Here is a 20,619-nt window from a genome sequence, read left to right as displayed (position 1 = left end):
TCAGGTCAAACCTGCTGAACTTGAATCTACTCTGCCATTTACTCCCATGGGTTAAACAAGGTGGCATACCTCAGACCATCGCACAGTGCCTGGCTTATGCCAAGTGGAGCCCTTGGTGGATGTGAGCCATTATGATTAGGGTCAGAGCCGGCAGACCTATTTTATGGAGAGTCTAGAATGCCAATAGCAGGGGTGTGAACTTGGTCGAGTAGGACGTGGGAGCTACTATGTCCGTTTGGACCAGAAAGTGACGTGATGAGAAAGCATCTCCCTTCTGACCTCTTGCCAACTCTGGCTGCCTTCTCCAGCTGCCAGATACTCTTCCTTAGAAACCCTAAGGTGAGTGAGCCCTGAATATGAATTACTTTTCCCTCTGGAGATGGGAGAGGGGAGGTGGGCGGACAGGACACTCCTAGGATGTTCTATTAGTGGCAGGAGCCAGGTGTGGTGTTTTTCTCTCTTTTCTGACCAGGCTCTGGTTTTACCCAGGGCCAGGTCAGATGCACAGCCTTGGAGCCCAGCACTGTGCCTGCCTCATGCTAGGCACTCAGGAAACATCTGGACAATACAGAACAGAGGAGTCCTCGCACGGGCTCCCCTGGCCTGGAGCGTAGCTGAATGCCTCCTAGACACATCTGGAGCTGCATCCGACAAGGGGAAAGGAGGTAGAGAAAGAAGAATGAGGTTGGGATGAGCATACTCTGCTGTGCCCTGGCCCGCCATGCCTTCCCTAGTCCTGCCACCTCCAAGCCCTTAGCATCAGAGAGAACCTGCTCTCCTGATTTACAAAAGCAAGGCTTCTGACTGTATCTGGCAGATAAGTTTCTGCTTTGTTCCAGTACACTGACACAACCCTCCCCCCCCCCCCCCGCCCCCGCCCCCCCCCCCCCAACAATCCCTTGTAATCAAGGGCGGATCAGGAAGTCCTCAGTCGGCTCAGCCGGGAAGCTAGATCTAGCTCTGTCTGTCCTTCTCCACGATAAAGCCCGCATGTGTCACATTTCCCCTCCCGCATGTGTCACATTTCCCCTCCGGGGGAAGGAGGTTTGGATTCTGTCTTCATAACCACCCTTCGTGCACTGAGGAGGTGATAGGTTGGAATACGGCAGGGTATTTGGATTGCAAATTTAAAAAATACTTATATGTTTTTTTCTCCCTTTATATGTTAGCTCTAAAAGCAAGCACAGAGCATAATTTTGCAACCAGAGTGTCTTTTTATTTTTATTTATGTTTTCGAAGGCATGATTTAGGGGCTCTGTATTTCCATGAAAGGCTCAGTTATGTCTGGGGAATCTCCTAGTTGAAGGCACGGTGGTGTCAGCCAGTTTATGAATGACACTTGCACATATCTTCCTGGAGTGCTCTGGGTACCACCCCTGCTCCCGGGCCCAACAGTGACTCCAGTAGCTGCAAATCAGTGTCCTATATGTTACCTTAAAGTCTGTCTTCCTCCCCTCTGAGCCAGGAGCCAGTCTTGTTGCTCTATTGTTAGAGGCAACAAAGCACTGTGACACTCCAAAGTGGGGAGGGAAAGAATGTAGGCAAGAATGTTTCTAGCTGCTCTACCCTAATAGTCCTTGTGCAGTCATGGCATACATCCCCATTTTGCAGATGTGCAATCTGAGGTGTGGAGAATGAAGCGGAGTAGAGCTCTTTCATTCTGTCACCAATAGTGGGCTGCCTTGTGCTGGCACAGGGTGGGGCGTGAGGGCGCCTGGACAGACAGATGGGTTGTGAGCCCAGTCCCAGACCCCTGCTGCCTCTGCTCTCAGCCCTGGCCCTGCAGGACTGCTTCCCTGCCCAGGCTCTAGTAGCCTTGAAAGTTTCACTAACCTCGGAGTGTAGACAAGGAAACCATAAACTTCCACCCGCTCACATGGTGAAGGTTAGGCCAAGTTCTCGGATCAAGTGAAAGATGAAGCCCTTGGAAACCAAGTACACTGACCCACCTTCCCTGCCTGGCTCTAAGCCCCTGGCAGGGGTCCCAGCGCTTTCCAGGCCATGAGAAATTTCTTCTCAGTTACACTCCTGGCTAACTGGCCTCCCTTCTCTTACTCCACCCCAGAACTCAGAACCAATAACCAGGAGTCTTAAAACATGGCACTGCTCATATAATCTCATTTGTTTTCTCATTTAAACCACTTTTCAGTACCCAATGTCCACGTAGGCTACTGTCTCTTGCTTCTGATCTATCCCTACTCCAACTTTCTCCAGCTGAAAACCTTTGTCCTGTTCTGCCAGCCAGCCTTCCCCAAGCCTCCCTAACCAGTTAGGGTAGTGGCTGCCCGTCCACACCCTCCCATTCTCCACGCTGTCTGTACCTCCTTCTTTGCTCTCTGTGCACAGAAGCCCGGTCCCTCTCTAGCACCTGCGTGGGATAGATTTGATTAATGTCCTATGTACTGAATTGAGGTTTGCGTTGTGCTGTGATGGATTCCCAAAGATTGTAAGAAAATGGAATTTTGGTGAAATAGATAAGTTAAAATATGGGTAAGAGGGCTGGGTTTGGCAAAGCATCTTCATAGTGTGACTAATACCCCCTTGGTTCATCCAGTGTTGAGTTGGGTTTTATAAACCAAGTTCCTTCAGTCAGGGTTTAACCTGTTTGTGGATTTCTTTCGAGTGTCCCTGTGATGCCCATTGAAGCGGGGAGGAAGGACCGGGGAGAAAGGCAGAGTGCACCACTCAGTGTAATGTCTGGGTAGGTGCTGTTGTTTTGGATGCTGATGTGGGGCACAAATGTGCCTCTTTCTGATAGTACAAGTATTTGCAAAGGCGGAGACCGTGTCTTTTCTCTTCATACCCTGAGCACTTCATAAACAGATGCGAAGTAACATATCTGAGAGTGACTCACCAGATTCACAGAACATCCAAGGCCCCAAGTGACTCTGTGGGTCATAGCATAGCCAGCTCCTGGAGCCATCTGGGGTGACAGGGAGACTCATACACATGTGATGGGTCAGAAATAGTCTAGGCAGGGCCCGGCCCCTGCTGCCCTTGGGAAGAGCTAACTTTTTGGATTGTTCTAGCACTTCATACTTCTCTGGGATCCCACATGTGTCCCATAATTGCCATGGCTGCCTTGGGTGCTTGGCTCTCACCTTCCAACCCCCCTCACTCCACCTCCCGGCCATTTGTAAGCTGCCTTTTTCCTCTTGCTATAATCTCTCTTTTTGTTAGATTGGATTTTTTTTTTTAATTTTTTTTTTTATTCCTTTAGCTCTTGCTGAAAATCAGCTCGGGCAGAGCGGTGGTGCTCAGTGCTGGCTAATGGCTTGGAGCACCTCCAAGCTGCCGGATGTGTTGGCTCTCACTTGTGGGTGGTCGTCGACGAGCGTGATGTCTCCTTTCTGTGACTCCCGAGGGTGTCCTCTTCTTGCGGGCTCGGCTGTTCACACTTGGCTGGCTGGTCTTGTCTGCAATTGCAGTTTTTAACGGTGCACCCCGGGGCCAGTCTGGTTGCCTCGACAGGGCTCAGATTTATTCAGTACCGGAGCCCACTCAGCCTCCAGGCCACTTGGCTGTGTGCTGTGGTTCCAGGTTGTTTCGTGCTGTTTTGGGTGTGGAGATCAGACGCTGGCCCAGGGTGCATAGACTCACAAGTCTGGAGGCAGGGGTGGCTTGGGAGAATTCTCAGGTTGTTAGAAATGTGCGTGCGCTAGGTGGGTGATATCTGCTGGTATTCTACGACATTCTGCCGTTTCTTCAGAGACTCTCAGTCTACAGCAGAGGATGGGGTTGAAATATCAGCATCACTGGCTGGTAGCTGTGCAACCTCAGGTGAAGAGCTGAGCTTCAGCTTTGTTATCTGTAAAATGGGGCTAAGAATACTCCCGTTCAGGGTTGACACAAAGATTAAATGGGAGATTCCATATAATATCTCCTAGGACCAACTCAGTAAGTGGAAACAGTAGGTAATAATAAAGCATCAGGGTTTTGTTTTCATTTTCTCTCTCTTTTTTTAAAGACAGTATTTATTCATGAGAGAGGCAGAGACACAGGCAGAGGGAGAAGCAGGCTCCCTGCGGGGAGCCCAATGCAGGACTCGATCCCAGGACCCCGGGATCATGACCTGAGCCAAAGGCAGTTCAACCCCTGAGCCACCCAGGTGCCCAAGGTTTTATTTTCAACAAAGTGGCGATGTAGCCCCTTCCTGAGCTTCGAGTAGGGAATTTGAGGACTCTGGATTGAGAGCTTGAACGTGCTCTTTCTCTTATTAAATTTCCTGACTTCCTTTAAGGAATGTTAGCCAGTTTTTTGAATTTTCTCAGATGGTGAATGTAAGAATGACGTTTACTCCCTTGACCGCTCTCTTGGGCATGCTCCAGGAATAGCTGAATTCAAGCAGCTCTGTGTCTCGCCCCACTCGTTAGATTGGCTTCTTGCTTACCATTGTGATGCCTCTTTGGGGCTGCCTTCCCCACTCAACAGGAAGGTACACTGAGGAAAAAGGAGGCGAAGAGAAGGCTGAAGGCAATGCCAGGCCATTGACCGCGTAGGCTCTCAGGCCCCCGTTGGCTCCTCTGGGAGCAGCAAGAGCCAGACAAGCTCAGGTCTCCAGAGAAGGGGCATACTTCAGCCCTCAAGCTCTCTGCACAATGTCAGCTTCCAACCACTGAGACTTCCCCCAAAGGGCCTGTGCCTCCGGCCACCTCACCCCTTGTCCTGGCTCTTCTGAGCAGAGCTGCTAAGTGGCCTCGGAAGGTCTAGGTGCAGGGGGCGTGGCCAGTGTCTGTGAAAGCCAGGTCCAGCCAGCCTCCCTTGTGCTCCCATGCAGGGGCCGGTGCGGACCTCTGGTCTATGCTGGCAGGACCATCGACTGACACATCAAGTGGCATTGTGGCAAATGAATCTCATAGCCAGACTCGTCCTCTGAATGCCGCTTGTCTGCTGACCTCTTGCAGAAGCTCTGGGAGCGCCGGGTGCAGTGAAAATGCCTTATCCCGGTGTGCTCTTCCACAGCTCCCTTCCTGGTCCTTGTGTGGTTCACAATTAGCATTTCTGATGCTTCCAAGTGAATGCGGGACAGATGTTCACACAGGTGCTGCACTCCTCATTGGGTAAACAGAGTGGAGCTTGCAGCCTGTGTGAGAGTGTGTGTGTGTGTGTGTGTGTGAGAGAGAGATAGAGAGAGAGAGAAAGAGAAGCGGGGAGGGGGGTTTGACGTGTGCATGGACATATAAGTGTCTTTGCAAGGCACCCGAAGCACTTTGCACATGGTAGGTGTTCAGTAAATACTTTGTGATGAGTGATCAGTACTAGTGAAAACCCTTTGTCTCAGTAAACCCTGTGACACAGAGGCATGAAATGGAATTGCAAGCCGAGTCTTGAAATACGCAGATGAAGGAAGGAGAAATCTCCTCTTGCCTCACCAAGAAATTAACCTGCGGGCATCTGGCAACCACTTGTTTTCTCTCCGCCTGGGCAGAAGGGATGGTGCTGGGGTGTGCTGTAGCGGCCAGACCACGCGGTGAGGAGGCTGAGACAGCGGAAGTGAGCTCGGTGGCTCCCCGAGAGGTACCTGCCCTACACCAGTGAGCTCACCGTGCTCCCCTGGGAAAACTAACTAGCAATTTTGCTGTGCAGTGTTTGTAGATGCGGTTACGATATTCACCAAGATCAACCACCTTGCCGTGTATTTCCAATTGGCACACCCAGTTGGGTTGGTTCCTTTTGAAACCCAGTGGCTCTGGCCCTGTCTCCTTGATGTGGCTGACAGCTGGTCTGCTGCTCCTGCCTTGTCTCCGCCTTTGTCAGCTTCAGGATCACCGAACCCTCTACAGTTTCCCAGACATGCCCTGCTGTTTGCTTTCCGGAGCTTTATGCATGACCTTCCTTGTTTCTGGAAGGTCCCTCTCATCACACCCCCATCCACCTTGTGATCCCTCTTCATCCTTCATTCTTCAGAACTGGCCCAGACATCACCCCCGAATTTCCCTGCCTTTGCCTACTGGCCTCCATGGAGGGTAGTTGTCACATCCTTTTCTAGGCTGTTATAACTAAGAAATGACTTTAATGCACCATAATCACATTCTTTCTCTTGCCTCCTGATTGTGAGCCCCATGAAGACAAAGTACCTGGTTTGACTTTTTCAAATCCAATATGTGGCACAATGCCTGGGCTACAGTAGATGCTGAATAAATGTCTCTAAATTAAACCGTATTTGTATCAAGAAGGCCAGCCTTTTAAAATTTCACCCACCCTGTTCTCTCCCAGATTCCTGCATAACTTAAGAACCTTGCAGAGTTGCTATCAAGGTCATGTTCAATGGAGCCTGCTTCTCCCTCTGCCTGTGTCTCTGCCTCTCTCTCTCTCTCTCTCTCTCTCTCTCTCTCTCTGTCATGAATAAATATAAATCTTAAAAAAAAGAAAAAAGAAAGGTCATGTTCACAACCTCAGGATGTGAGCATGCTGCGTAGCCAGTTGGAGGTGTGTACTTGGAGCAGTAGTCACTACCCTAAATTACCGAGAGGCACTCATTTCCCCAGTCCCTCCCAAGAGCCTCTGTGTACAGCCCCTGCTCCCAACCTTCTAGCCATTTTCCTGCCAGTTCAGGGCCCTTTAGTGACTGAACTCCTGTATCTACAGAGAATCTGGAGATTTGGCCACTCAGGTCCCTGTCAGCTGGCCGGAAACAAAGTTGAAGGTGGCACAGGGCGTTATCCTGGCCACTTCCAGATCGGGGCTCCTCCTTCTAGAACAATGCTTGACCCATAGCACTGGCCTAGTTGAGCCTTTTGTTTTTCTTTTCCTCCTCTGGCCTGAGCCTTTGGCAGGACGGGGTTTCAGGCTCCAGGCCAGTGATTCAAACTAGCTTGGCTCTGTGTCAGTTCCTGCCTTTCTAGAGGTCAATATATCTGCCCCGGGGCTCTGTCCATGTTTGCAGTCTTTATTAGCATGCATGGATAACAGGAGTCTATGTCCCCTGCCATCTTGCATCCAGTCGTCAGAACGAGAGGGCCTGAGCAGAAGGAAATGTGCACTCTGCTTTCTTTCGGCAGCGTGTCTTTTGCCCGATTTTTATCTGGGGGCCTTTGAAGAGTCAGCCAGCGCAGAAGCAGTGCCCAGAAAACTCATCAGTGTCACTCTGGTTTATTTGCCTCTTCTCTTTGAGTTTTTTCCCATGGAGTGGGGCTCTCAGCGACAACTGGCGAACGGTTGGGCGATTGCTCGTTGTCATTCTGGTGGGCACTGGTTTTCCAGAGGGCTCCGGGTGCTTTGTGGGTATTCACATTTGTTTCTGTGACGCTCAGAGCACAGTTGGCCCCAGTCCCAGTTAATGGGTGGAGAAACTGAGGCTCTGGGGATGCAGAGAGTGAACCGGGGAAGGGGGACAGGGAGGGAGGGGCATGGTAGGGAGTGACCCTGGGTATCCAGGGCCAGGTTGCATCTTGAAGAGGATGTGCAGGGTAGGTGTGTTTGAGAAGGGGTGAGGTTGTGCACCTGTAAGAGAAGGAGAAGCAGAAGGAGGGAGGATTGAATGAGAGTAAAGTCCTCCATTTATACCTGCCCAGAAGCACTCATGGTCTGGCGTTCTTTCCCATCTAGGAGCTCATAGGCCTTTCTCCAAAGCAACTTCTTGCCCTAGGTCCCAAAGGTCTCAGTGGCTTACTCAGCCCATGAAGACCCTGCCCTTGCCCTTGCCGAGTGGGGAGTTGGATCACAGAAGCCCTCCCCTCCTGCCCATTCTCTCCCTTTCCTCCCTGGTGCAGCTTTATGGTGGCATATGGAAACTGTTTCTATTTACCCAGCACCGCCAGGATGCTGCTGCACGCTGTGCTCCAGCGAACGGAAACCTTGGATTCCCCGCAGGGTCATTTCAGAGGCTGCATGCAAAGCAGCCAGCTGTTTTGCAGGGAGCGTCTGGGCCCTGTTACATCAGCGTGGAGGAAGCGTTACCATCTGTGCAAACAGGTCATCCTGGTTTGTCTGCGGCCTGTCCTCTGAACAGGGAACTTCTCTCAGACTTGGAGTCAATGTTTTGTTACTGTCCTTGTGTATTCTGATGCCTGCTCATTCAGCCTTTCCTTTCAGCTTCTTCCTCTCCTCCTGCCAGTGATTTTGTGTTCACCTCCTTGGGCTGATTGCCAGGATTCAGGAAGGGTATAGTTAAGGGGTAGGTGTTGCATAAACCTTTAGTGGCTAAGGTCTGCGGGGCCCCAGGCCTGAGGCCGCAGCCTGGTTTTCACACAGGAGAACTCTGCCTAGGGCAGCAGAAGTGCAGAACAACATGTTTCCCTTTCAGGGGACTTTCCCCCCGGAGGCCCAGAATGGGATCTTCCTGGTTGCCAAGAATGTTCCTGGTCAGCTAGCTTCCTCTGGCCCTTTTAAAACCTCCTGCCAGCGGGAGCCAGTGGAGAAGCTGGCTTGCTGGGAGGGCCTGGAATCCTGCTCCTCCCACCCTCCTGCACCTGCTGTGTGTCTTTTTCCCTTCTTCCCTCCCGCTTGCAGCTTGCAGTCCGGCTGCCTCCTAGGAATTGGACATGCAGAGGCCAGGGCCGCCAGCCATTGTCTTCCTGGAGGAGGTAGTGGAGGGCCAGCTCCCCAACAGCCCTGTGGTGAGGTCATCCAGTCTCCACCAGCTGGGCCCTTGCGGTATGCCTTGACCTTGCCTTTCTAGCTCACCTGGAAGAGCTCACCTGCTCTGGGTGAGGGCAGTGCCAAAGTCTGAAGTCATGGATATTGATTCTCACGGGGTCTCTAATAATCCCTGATGTGAGAGGTAGTCTTGGCCCCTAGGGTTGGGCTGGACCCGTGGTGCTGTGGGGAGAGCCTCTGTGACTGCTTTGTTTTATGGGACTCTCCCTGTGCAGGGGGCATGTGTGTGAGCACATCATTCACCTGGAGACCTGGGAGCCGGTATTTCTCCAGGAAGTGCAGATTTGGCCAGGGTGGCGGGAATAGGTGGGGTGGGCAAGGCAGCAGGACAGGTGGCTACTCACAGCCCCTGGGGTCTGAGGCTCCCCAGATAGATGATCCAGAGCAGACCCAGGGGGCACGGTGCGTGGACCTTAACCATGCACATGAAGTGCCACATTATTCCCTGGTACTTCATGCCCATTGGTGATCAATCAGGGGAACTAGGAGTCCTTGCATGTCCTCCCACATCCTGCTTCAAAGGAGTCTTTCCTAAGGAAGCCCACTGGGATCTGTTCCCCAAGAGGCAGGGCCTCATACCCCCAAACACCCCACTGTCTGAAACGCAGGCCCACAGTCTGTGTCCTCGGGCTCTGGTGCCCCCCTTCCCCCAGCCCTCTGGCCTCTGACCTGCCCCCTGTACCCCTGCCTTCCTCTCCTTTATTGGCTATAATTGTTTTGCCTGTTTCAGAAGCTGCTGAGCCTTTGAACATGCCTTATAGTACAGCAAGAAAGCACTTGGGATTTGGAGCATTTCCATCACCTCTGTGGCCACTTTTCCAGCCTAGAAAGTGGGAAGCAGTGTTCAGTGGGGCAGGGAATTAGGACCCATGTGATGCCCCAGCCCCCTTATTTGCGGTGCACTGAAAGTGCTTCTGGACTTGGCTGCGGGGCTGCCCCCTCTGCGTGAGGGCTGCCTATAAAAGGAACAGGATAAGCCAGGGGCTCCCTGCCTTCCATTTGCGCCCTTTCTATAATCCCTAAATGTGCGTCCAGCCGCTGCCGAGCCACTGGAGCCAGGTGTAAAGGGGGCTCTGTGAGATCTCCTGTGGCTTTCCTGAAAAGCCCCGCAGCCTGCCCCCACCCCCACCCCCCAGAGCCTTTCAGCCCTCCCTGCATATAAGAGCCACAAATAAGCTATGGGGCTTTGCTTTGGGGGACCTAGTAAGCAAGCCAAGTTCTGTGTTCTGAGCAAGCATCAGGTTGAATGGTTAGAACAAAGTCCGCTCGGGAGGGGAGGCTCCTCCATTCTCTCTTCTTGGCTCTGCCAGTCACATTTTTCCTTTTCTTTTTAAGGGTCTGCTCTGAATTATTCTTATACAAAATAGTGCCTCTCAAACAAATCCTTAAAAGAATGATCTTTAGAAAACAGAGATCAAGTCACTGCCCCTTAATGCCCCCTGGTACTCCCACTGTACTCCTCGAAGGAGCCCCAAGCTCTGTGCATGCCTCCTGGGCCCTGCCCTGCAGTCACTGGCCCCGGGAGTGCACTCTAGAATCTTCGGGGAAGAGCTTTTTCTCATTTAATTCGGGTATTTGTGGAGCATTTGTGCATCTTGCTCAACACTGTTCTGGGCCCTGGGTACTCTACAGCAAGACAAAAGTCCCTCTCCTCACAGAGCTAACATTCCAGGAAGGGAAACAGACACTAAACAGGCCAACAAGTAAATAAATGCCCCAGGGGGAAGCGTGGAGGAGGATTGGGCAAGCCAGTGAAGTGATTTACAAAGATGTGAGAAATCCGGGGAGGGCAAGAGGGAACTTAGGGAAATGCAGAGGTCCTTAGGAAGGACCTTCCCCGCCTGTCCCAAGACAATAAGGAGGCCAGCATGTCTGGAGCAAGAGGGTGGGTGGGGTGAGACATCTCAGTCTCCTAGGCCCTTTTAATCCAAGGAAGGACTTGGAGTCTTCTTGGGAGCTAGATGCTGCAGTCTATTTGGGGCAGAGGAGTGATACCATCTGGCTTAGGTTTTTAAAGGATTATTGTTATGCTGAACTACAGAATTACTTAAAACACACACAAACAACAAAGAACTTCTCTGGCATAGAGACTAGACAAAGCCAGGGCCCAGGAGTAGGGAGCCCAGTTGGTAGAAGGGGTTGTGCTTCCCTGGGGAAGAGGTGGCTTGGGCCATGGCAGAGGGGTGGAGTGAGTAAGTTGTGCGATCTTATGGTCCAAGCACAGCCAGTTATCTGGGCGTCATTCAGCATAACAAATTAAGGGTGTATGAGTGGGTGAGCCTTCTGACTCTCCAGGATGCTTCTGCCCTGGGATTTGTGTGAGTGTGGCTGCTCTGTTCAGTGCTTTAGGTCAAGGAAAATACTTTCTTGCCACCCTGCCAAGACCTTTTGCCTGTCTGTCAGTCACTCCTGGCCCTCAGTGGGCATCCCAGGTGCCCCGGCCAACAGAATGTAAAGCCCAATCGCTTCTCTCTGATGGGTCTCATAGCTGTGTGCACAGTGGAGCCACCCACCACATTTCTCTGGTGAGGGATGAATGATCAGTGTTTGTGTTAGGAAAGGCGCTAGATGGGGAGCCAGGAGACCTGAGTGCAAGACTTGGTGTCCCACCACTCCCTGGCCCCCAGTTCCCCACCTCTAAAAGGTGGACATTGAATTAAGTGGTCTCCACCACCCATGCCAGACCTGATAGTCATTGTTTCCAAGATGAGCAGCAGAAAGTACCCCAAAATCTAAGCACCACTACAGTGTTCCTCAAATTTACAAACATAATGAGAATGAATCACCAGGAAAAGGAAATGTAGCAACCATGTCAATGACTATGGCAGTGTCCAAAAGTGGGCTTCAATTCCCAGATTGATGGCCGCCCAGCCCATAATACACCGTCTTACACCGGCTACCTACCTGCCGGGCACAGAGGGTGACCCTCCTCTGTAATTAAGCATGGTACTTTTAAACATAGACCCGGTTCACTTTCTGAATGTGTGAGACCCTGGACAAGTTCACCCTTGTTCTGTGCTTCCATTATCTTATCCGTAAAATGGGGACAATTGTGGTAGGTTGTGAGGATGAAGTTCATATGTATATGGAGTGCTTGGAAGAATGCGGCAGAAGCTAAGTTGCTGAACTCTAAGGTATGTCCATCTGGGGGGCTGCAGTTAATCAGGGGAAGGAGAGGGATGAGCGTGCTAAGGGACGCCCTTACCCTATCTGTGCAGCCAGGCGGTGTTTGTGGAAGACTGTTGATAACTAGCAAGGTCCAGGCGGCTGGTCCTGCCTGCGGGAAGCTCATGAACTTGAGTTGTTTTTAAGGCCATCTGCCCCTACCTGCTGTCTCTTCAGAGTCTCTATGTACCTGTAAACCTATGTACTTTCCAACCTAGATGTTGGAAAATGCAAGGGCAGCTAGTCCAGCTCCCCACGTGCTGGGTGAATCTCCTTTCTGTTGAAACATCCCCATGGTTGGCTGTGGAACATCTTCTTGAGGCCCCTTGGTGATGGGGTCCTTGCTGCCTTAGCAGACAGGTGGCTCTGCAGGGCAGGGGCTCTCCAGGTACCTCCTGTCCCCACCCGGGTCTTCTGGGCACTGCCCTCTGCCCCTGGGGATGCCCACGAAGCCAGTGAGTGGATGAACAAGGCAATTGTTGGTTTAAAATTATTTTATGAAGAATAATTTCCAACTTACAGATCATATTTAGAATAAAATAACAAGTACGTACCCAGTTGTAAGAGGGCCTAACATTTACTTACTTTAGCAAATCAAACATGACAGTTAAAGCCCCCTCTGCCCAGGGCGTCATTGGTCAACTCTGCTTGTTGGAAAGGCCCTCCCTGTGACATCCCCTCCTGGGTCCTCATTCTGCCCTTTGCAGCCCTGCAACACTTCTGCTCACACACACCAGCCAGCTCTCTGTGATCTGTGACCATGGAGTATACATTTTATCTCTGTGGTGCTCACTGTCACATGGAGGCTCCTGCATCCTCAATGTTCCATAGTAACCAGCTGCCCTCTGGAGCCCATGAGCGCCAAGCTGATGATCCACCCAGAGCTTGGGAAGGAACGTAATCCTAAAGACACTTGCCGGCCTCGATCCATATCAGCGATCCATATCAGCTCCATGCGGGTGAGGAAGTCTGAGTTTTTCCTGAGGGCAGGCCATTACGAGATCTAAAGCAGCAGAGCACAATCATGTTGATGCTTTGCTGATCTCATTCTGCAACCAGATGCCTGGAGTCAAGTGGCCAGGAAATGCTGGGGCAGTGAGAGCCAGTCTGAGGGCCTCTTACTGTCTTATAGCTGAATGGCAGGAGACCACCCCCCACCCTACCCCACCCTCCCCAGACCTGGTGACTTACTGGCTGTGATAGTGGAGAGAAAGGCAATGTCAAAGCTTTCCATCAAAGACTGGAAGCCTGGTCCTTTTCCCTGTCCCAGTGGTCCCTGTGGATTTCAGAAACTGGAGGGAACTGTTGTTTGTGGCTTTGAGGGGAAGACGGCACCCAAACCAGGGCACCTCAGGGTTCTGCCAGGCAAAACCCACTGGTGTGGGTGTGAGTTGCAAGGAGCAGCCCACGCTGGGGGGTTGCTGTAGCCTTCCGGGTCACAGTGGTGTGCAGTGTATGTGGTGAAGGCCAGAGGGCAAAAACTGGGAGGGCCAGGTGCCTTCTCCCACCAGAAAGGGTGGAAGGACATCAGATCTATCTGCTAAGAGCCCCAAGAGAGAGGAAGGGCTGAGAAGGTTCGCACAGAGGATCTCAGACAGGGGCTCACACAGATGCCAGTGTCTAGTGCCGGCTGGGAAAGCCGCACTAATGTCCACTGCCATCTGTGCCAGCTCACGGCTGCCCACCCCACACTGGTCCTGCTATTTCTTTCACCTAGGACTGCTGTGGTGTGGGCATGGGCTCCTGCCGTGGCAAGTGAAGGTTGCAGAGGACGGGCACAGGCACACGAAGTCACGGCACCGTCCAGCTGTCTGCCTGCGGCTTCTCCTACTTGGGAGGTGCTTTTTGGCTCCTGCTTCCCTGGTCTACATGAATGCATCCAGGAAGGTGGTTTGACCTTCTCCTGTCCCTGCCTAGGGCTTAGTTCTTCCAGAAATGGACACTGGGGGTGGAGTCGGGGAATCTCTGCCTTGGGTAGAGAAGGACCAGGATGGTCAAGGGTGAGCTGCAGCCAGATGTGCCACCTCCTGCTTGTAACTTTGTGAAGTGATGGAACTGCTGCTGTATGTTTCATCCTTTTGGCACTACCCTGACACCCTTTCCAGGCTTCCATTTCTTGAGCAGCACGTAGCCTGCTGATGGGGAACTAATCACCCAGTTCCGCATCTCAGCCCTGCTTGCTGCTCACTGCTTGGGCTCAGGAAGGTACCTGGCCTTTCTGTGACTTAGATTCCTCAAGTCTGAAGTGGGTTAATAGTACCTTCTTCATAGGATTATCATGAGCATTACATGGTCAGTTGGTATAAAGCACTTAGATATGTGTCAATTATCTATTGCTATATAGCAGAGTACCATAAAACATAGTGCTTGAAAATAGCAGATATTGCCTTGAGATATTTTGTGCAAGAATCTGCAGTTTGGTGGTGCCCAGTGGAGGGGCTTATCTCTGCCACGCAATGTCAGTTTGGACACTTGGCTAGGGCTACAAGGTCTGATTTTGAGATGGCTCATTTACCTGACTGGCAGGTTGCAGGCTGTTGGCAGGGTGCTCAGCTGGGCTGTGGACAGGGGGCTTTCCTTCTTCTCCACAGGCCTCTCCACCACACAACATGGTGGCTGTTCCATGAGCAAGGATCCCACTAGAAAAAGGTGATGGTGTCCTTATGATCTAGCCTCAGAAGTCATTAGCATTATGTCCTCCATCCTACATTGGTCAAGATAGGCACAAAGGCTCACTGGTTTCAAGAGGGAGACATGGGCTTTGCCTGTTTGTGGGGAAGCAGAAGGGTTCTAGAAGAGCACATAGAATGAAAGATCATGCTGTGACTATATTTGGGAAATAAAATCTGCCACAGCATAGGTTTGGGCATGTAGTAAGCCTCAATAAATGTTTATTACCACTAGTTTAAAACCATTGTCAGGGGTGCCTTGGTGGCTCAGTTGGTTGGGTGTCTGCCTTTAGCTCAGGTCATGGTCCTGGGGTCCTGGGATCGAACCCTGCATCAGGCTCCCTATTCAGTGGGGAGTCTGCTTCTCCCTCTGCCTCTGCCACTCTCCCTGCTTGTTCTTTCTCTCTTTCATTCTCAACTAAATAAATAAAATCTTTAAAAAAAAAAAAAAAAGACTATAGTCAGCTGTGCTTCTCCCCAGATTCCTCTTTCTTAGAAGGTGGTAGTATAGTATAGTGGTTAAATGCATCTGCTCTGGAGCCAGGCTGCCTGGGGTCAAATCTTAGCTTTGCCCTGTAGAGCTGGGTAACCTTGGTTGAATTGCTTAACCTCCTCCTGCAGTAGCATTTATGATAGTACATACCTCTTGGGATTATAAGGATTACATCAGCATGGAGTACAAACACAGAGCCTGTGAGTAGTGTTAACTCCTTTCATATGGGCTTCATTGGTGCAGTCCCTTCCAGAAAGACTCTCCTAGCACACATTCTCCTAGTACACATCCTAGCAAAGGAGATGAAGCTCCAGCCAGAGTAGGTTTGTGAACTGGAAGTCCCTGTATTTCCAGAAGCCTGAAGGTTGAGAGGGGAGAGAGTGAAGTATACTGTTTTAAGATTCTTATCCTATGCATGAAGTGGCATGATGCCACTTGAAAGTGGACTGTGGTAAATTAAAAATGTATAAAATGTATCCTGTAAACCCTAAAGCAACCTCTAAGTAACAAAAGAAAGCATTGCAGCTAAGCCAACAAAGGAGATAAAATAGAATCATAATAAATATTCAGTGATCCAAAAGAAGGCAGAAAAAGAGAACAAAGAACAGATGGGACAACTATAAAAAAAATAGCAAGATGGTATATTTAAACCTAACCATATCAATAATTACATTAAATGTGAGTAATCTAAATACTCCAATTAAAAGGCAGAGATTTTCAGATTGGGGTGAGGAAGCAAGATCAAACTATATGCTGCCTCTAAGAAACACAGTTTAAATATAAAGAACTAAGAGATTAAAAGTAAAAGGATAGAAAAAACCACTCTAATCACTAATCTAAAGAAATAATTAAAAGTTGGAGTAAATATGTTAACAATAGGTAAAGACTTGTGTATATTTAGAGAACGCATGTATGTATATATAAAATAACTCTCAAAATTCAAAAATAAGAAAATAACCCAAAAAAGAAAACAAATGAAAGATTTGAAGATGCTTCAACTAAAACATACAGGTGACATATAGGCATATGGAAAGATGATCAATATTATTAGTCCTAATGCAAATTAAAAGGATTGAGATTGGGATGCCTGGGTAGTTCAGTGGTTGAGCATCTTCCTTCAGTTCAGGGTATGACCTCGGGGTCCTGGGATCGAGTCCCACATCAGGCTCCCTGCAGGGAGCTTGCTTCTCCCTCTGCCTATGTCTCTGCCTCTCTCTGTGTGTCTTTCATTAATAAATAAATAACAGCTTTAAAATAAATAAATAAAAGCATTGAGATTAAAACAATGCAATACTATCCCACAGTATTTAGAATGGTCAGGATTAAGAAGGCTGAGTGTGTCAGGTGTGGTTGAGTGTATGGAGGAATGAGGACTCTCCTGCACTGCAAGTGGTAATATAAAATGGGTACAGTCTTTGGAAAACAGTCTGACAGTTTCTTAAAAAGTTAAACGTATGATCTAGTGATTTCACCCCTAGGTATTTACCCCAAAGAAATGAAAGCATGTGTCCATACAAAGCCCTGTACATGCATATGTTCCTAGCAGCTTTATTTGAAACAGCCCCAAACTGGAAGCAGTCTCAGTGTCCATCAACAGGTGAGGGGATGAACTGTGGCACATCTATACAATGGTATGCTACTCAGCCGAAAAAAATCCAAAATGAGCTATTGAATCACCATTACAACATGGATGATTTTCAAAGAACTCACGCTGAGGGAGAGAAGCCAAACAAAAAAAGAACACATGCTCCGTGATTCCATCTGTATAAACTTCTGAGATGCAGATTCATCTAATAGCGACAGGGCCTAGATCAGGGTTGCCTGGGTGTGGATGAGCGGGCATGGATGTATGATCTTCATTGTAGTGATGGTTTCACAAGTGTGTGCATATATCAGAACATATCAAATTGTGCATTTTACTGTGTGTCAAATTTATCTAAATAAAATTATTCTTAAAAGTAGGTGAAGAAGAGTTTTGCAGGATCCTGCTGCCCCTGGCTGGCAGTTCAAGCTTAGAAGGACCAGTTATGACCCTGCAGACATAGGAACTCTGCCTATTTTCTCCCCTTTACTATTTGGTGGTGAGCCTTACATTTTTGCTTCCTGCCACCTCTGCATGTCTCCTTATTCAAACATGTTTCATTCATCTTCCTAGGTGGATCAGTTTGAGTGTGAATTGTGGGCAATGAGATTCTCATCCTAGATGATGATAAATCTTCCCAATAAATTAACAAGTTGAAAGTCATTTCTTGGTGCCTTTGTTTACCACGTATCAGTAGACATGCTTGAGTGTTGTGACAAACCCAGTTTAAACAAGCCTAAGTATAAAAGGATCTTTATAGGCTCAGATTTTGGCAGTGGATATGAGGCACAGTTCAATCTTAGGGCTGGAACTAATGTTATCTCTGTGATTCTTTTGTTCTCTCTTGGCTTCCTTCTCAGGGAGGCTTCCCTCACGTGGTGGTGCCAGAGGCAGCCACCCGCCAGCAACAGGGAAAGAGCCCCACCTTCCTGAGTGGTCTAGGAAAAGGTCCGAGTTCAGCCATCATTGGCTGGGCTTGGGATAGTACCCCTGCCTGGACCAATCCCTGTCCAGGGGAATGAGGTGCTTCTATTGCACCTGCCCTGGAGACAGGGGTAGAGTCAGCCAGAGACAAAGAAGGTGGGGTGGCGAGAATAAGGAGAGGATGTTCTCCAAAGGCAGATGGGGTCAGTATTACTGGAAGTGAAGAGGCATGGGTGTCAGCAGGGAAAAACAACAGATGAGCCTACACCAGGGAACAAATCCAGTTATTTTTATGTTTTAACCAAGTAGGATTTAACATACTTCCAAAAGTCAAAAGTGTACAAAAGAGGGGAGCCTGGGTGGCTCAGTTGGTTAAGTGTCCGGCTCTTGATTGAGGCTCAGGTCATGATCTCAGGGTCCTGGATTGAGCCCTGCATGGGCTCTACACTCAGTGGGAAGTCTGCTGGAGATTCTCTTTCTCTCTCTGCCCCTCCTCTTGCTCTCTTTTTCTCTAAAATAAATAATTTTTTAAAATGATTTTATCTATTTATTCATGAGAAACACAGAGAGAGAGGCAGAGACACAGGCAGAGGGAGAAGCAGGTTCCCTGTGGGGAGCCCGATGTGGGACTCGAACTCTGGACCCTGGGATCATGCTCTGGGCTGAAGGCAGATACTCAATTGCTGAGCCACCCAGATGTCTCAAATAAATTAATTTTTAAGAAGTATACAGAAAGATCACTTTGAGTAACACTTCAATGCTGGCCCCCCACCCCTTGTAAGGAAATTTATCCTTCTTGTTTCATAGATATCTGTATGTTTTCTTCTTTCCTCCCTTTTTCTTTTTTACACAAAAGATAGCATATTATATATGCTCTTTGAACTAGGTTTTTTCACTTAACAAGAAAATGAAAAGCATTTTTAATTAGCCATGCTAATTCCTGCTATTATTACATGGGATGGAGCATTGACTTGTAGATAATGGGACATACAGGTGAGCATACGACCCCTTTCTTCTGGTGAATGGTGTTTTTATCCTCTTGAGCCTACACTGTAAATGAATCACTCTCCTCTTCCTATGCAGATGGAGGCAGCTATGCTGTCCAGGACTCCCAGACCTCTAGCCTCGGATTGGGGGGTGAGAGTCCCCCATCAAGCCCCACGGGACACAACTGGGAGATCAATTATCAAGAGGCAGCAATCTACCTCCAGGTGAGCATCTCTGATCAGGATCTGTTTTGGGTGCCTGTTGGCCAAGTAGGGTTCCCAGGGTAACCTACATCCCCAGAAATTCAGTTCAGGCTTTGGTTCCCATCTCTGCTCTGTGTGTGTGAGTGAGCTTCGCATCTGTAAGATGGGGATAACCAACCTGATCATGCCCAGACGCGATGTGTATGGGCTTTTTTGTGACCCCCACCCAGGATGGGGTCCTGCCTGACCCTGAGTCTCCCTGAGTCTATCCACTTGACCTTCTCTGGCCTTGTCCACCTTCTCAAGGGCACACTGGCAGTCAGTTCTCAAGGGAGGAGTTCTTTAAATACATAATGCTGTAGTAGGGCTTTGTCAGCCTGGTATGGGAACTTAGACACCTTTATTCCTTTCCTGTTAATTTGCTGTGCTGTTTGTTTTTGTTTGTTGTTTCTTACTTGGTTCTTGTTTTTTCTTTTCCTCTCTCTCTTTCTTTCAATTAAAAAAATTTTTCCTTCTTTTTTTTTTAATATTTTATGTATTTATTCATGAGAGACACATACAGAGAGGCAAAGACATAGGCAGAGGGAGAAGCAGGCTCCTTGTGGGGAGCCCAGTGCAGGACTCGATTTGAGGACCCTGGGATGATGACCTGAGCTGAAGGTAGATGCTCAGCCACTGAGCTATCCAGGTGCCCCCCAAAATACTTTCTTTATAGAAGTAATACATACTCATTGCAGTAAGTTTAGGGGCTATGGAAAAGAAAACATTCACTTAAGTCACTGCCAACATTCTTAAAGAACAATACATAGGTTTTATGTGTTTTGTAAAGTAGTTTTAAAGTCACGTGGTATCTACGGTTGTATGGTCTTTTTTCTCATAGTGTGTAACAGAAGCTCTTTTTATGTTATTATGACTCCTATAAACAAATTTTAATGATTTTATATCTGGTAAATGTATCCTAATTTATTTAAACCTATCCTGATAAGGCTGGATATTTCCCCTTTTACTGCTTCCCTTATTGTATGTTATGTGTTTCCCTATTATAAATTATAATCCAACGACAGTCTATGCAGAGAGTTATTTCTCTCTGTCACTTTAATATCCAAGATTATTTTATTAGAAAAGCCTCTAGAGGGATCCCTGGGTGGCGCAGCGGTTTGGCGCCTGCCTTTGGCCCAGGGCGCGATCCTGGAGATCCGGGATCGAATCCCACGTCGGGCTCCCGGTGCATGGAGCCTGCTTCTCCCTCTGCCTATGTCTCTGCCTCTCTCTCTCTCTCTCTCTGTGTGTGTGTGACTATCATAAATAAATAAAAATTAAAAAAAAAAAACAAACAAATTCCCTCCTCCTTTCCAACAAAAGTTTAAAAAAAAAAAAAAAAAGAAAGAAAAGCCTCTAGAAAGTGGAATTACCAGATGGATGGAATCAACATTTTTAGGGCCCTTGATGTACAGTTCTCGAGTGCTCTCCAAAGGGGGATATTGCCTCTTAGCTGCCCGTCTCACTGTCTGTGGCATTGCCACTTTAATTGCCACTATAAGATTTCCATCTCTTGTGCACATGAGGTTTAGGCATGGACATGGAATCTTTCTTAAATTCACTCAAATAATAATTTTCCGTAATCTTTTCTCTTTGAAGCAGCTCTCATACTGCACGTATGTGTTTTCTTTTTTCTTTTTCTTTTTTTTTTTATTGGAGTTCAATTTGCCAACATACAGTATATCATCCAGGGCTCATCCCGTCAAGTGCCCTCCTCAGTGCCCATCACCCAGTCAGCCCAACCCCCTGCCCACCTCCCCTTCCACTGCCCCTTGTTCGTTTCCCAGAGTTAGGAGTCTCTCATGTCCTGTCACCCTCTCTGATATTTCCCACTCATTTTCCTCTCCTTTCCCCTTTATTCCCTTTCACTATTTTTTATATTCCCCAAATGAAGGAGACCATATAATGTTTGTCCTTCTCCGATTGACTTATTTCACTCAGTATAATACCCTCCAGCTC

The 20,619-nt window shown here is 48.8% G+C and overlaps 1 protein-coding gene across 7 annotated transcripts in view; it reads left to right on the top strand.

Annotated features, from left to right (window-relative positions):
• Positions 1 to 20,619, top strand: part of TPCN1 (two pore segment channel 1) — a 63,253-nt gene that overhangs the window by 12,313 nt on the left and 30,321 nt on the right. For 3 of the 7 annotated variants that reach the window (XM_041728469.1, XM_041728471.1, XM_041728468.1), the window contains exon 3: positions 18,515 to 18,642. In XM_041728469.1, coding sequence (XP_041584403.1) covers positions 18,515 to 18,642 — 128 coding nt within the window. Of the gene's footprint in view, positions 1 to 240; positions 666 to 8,379; positions 8,596 to 18,514; positions 18,643 to 20,619 lie in introns of those variants that run through there. The other 4 variants (XM_041728466.1, XM_041728465.1, XM_041728467.1 and 1 more) reach the window with 4 other exon arrangements.

Source organism: Vulpes lagopus, chromosome 14, assembly GCF_018345385.1.
Source record: "Vulpes lagopus strain Blue_001 chromosome 14, ASM1834538v1, whole genome shotgun sequence".
NCBI classification, from domain to species: Eukaryota; Metazoa; Chordata; class Mammalia; order Carnivora; family Canidae; genus Vulpes; species Vulpes lagopus.
This window is presented reverse-complemented; position numbering and strand designations above follow the sequence as displayed.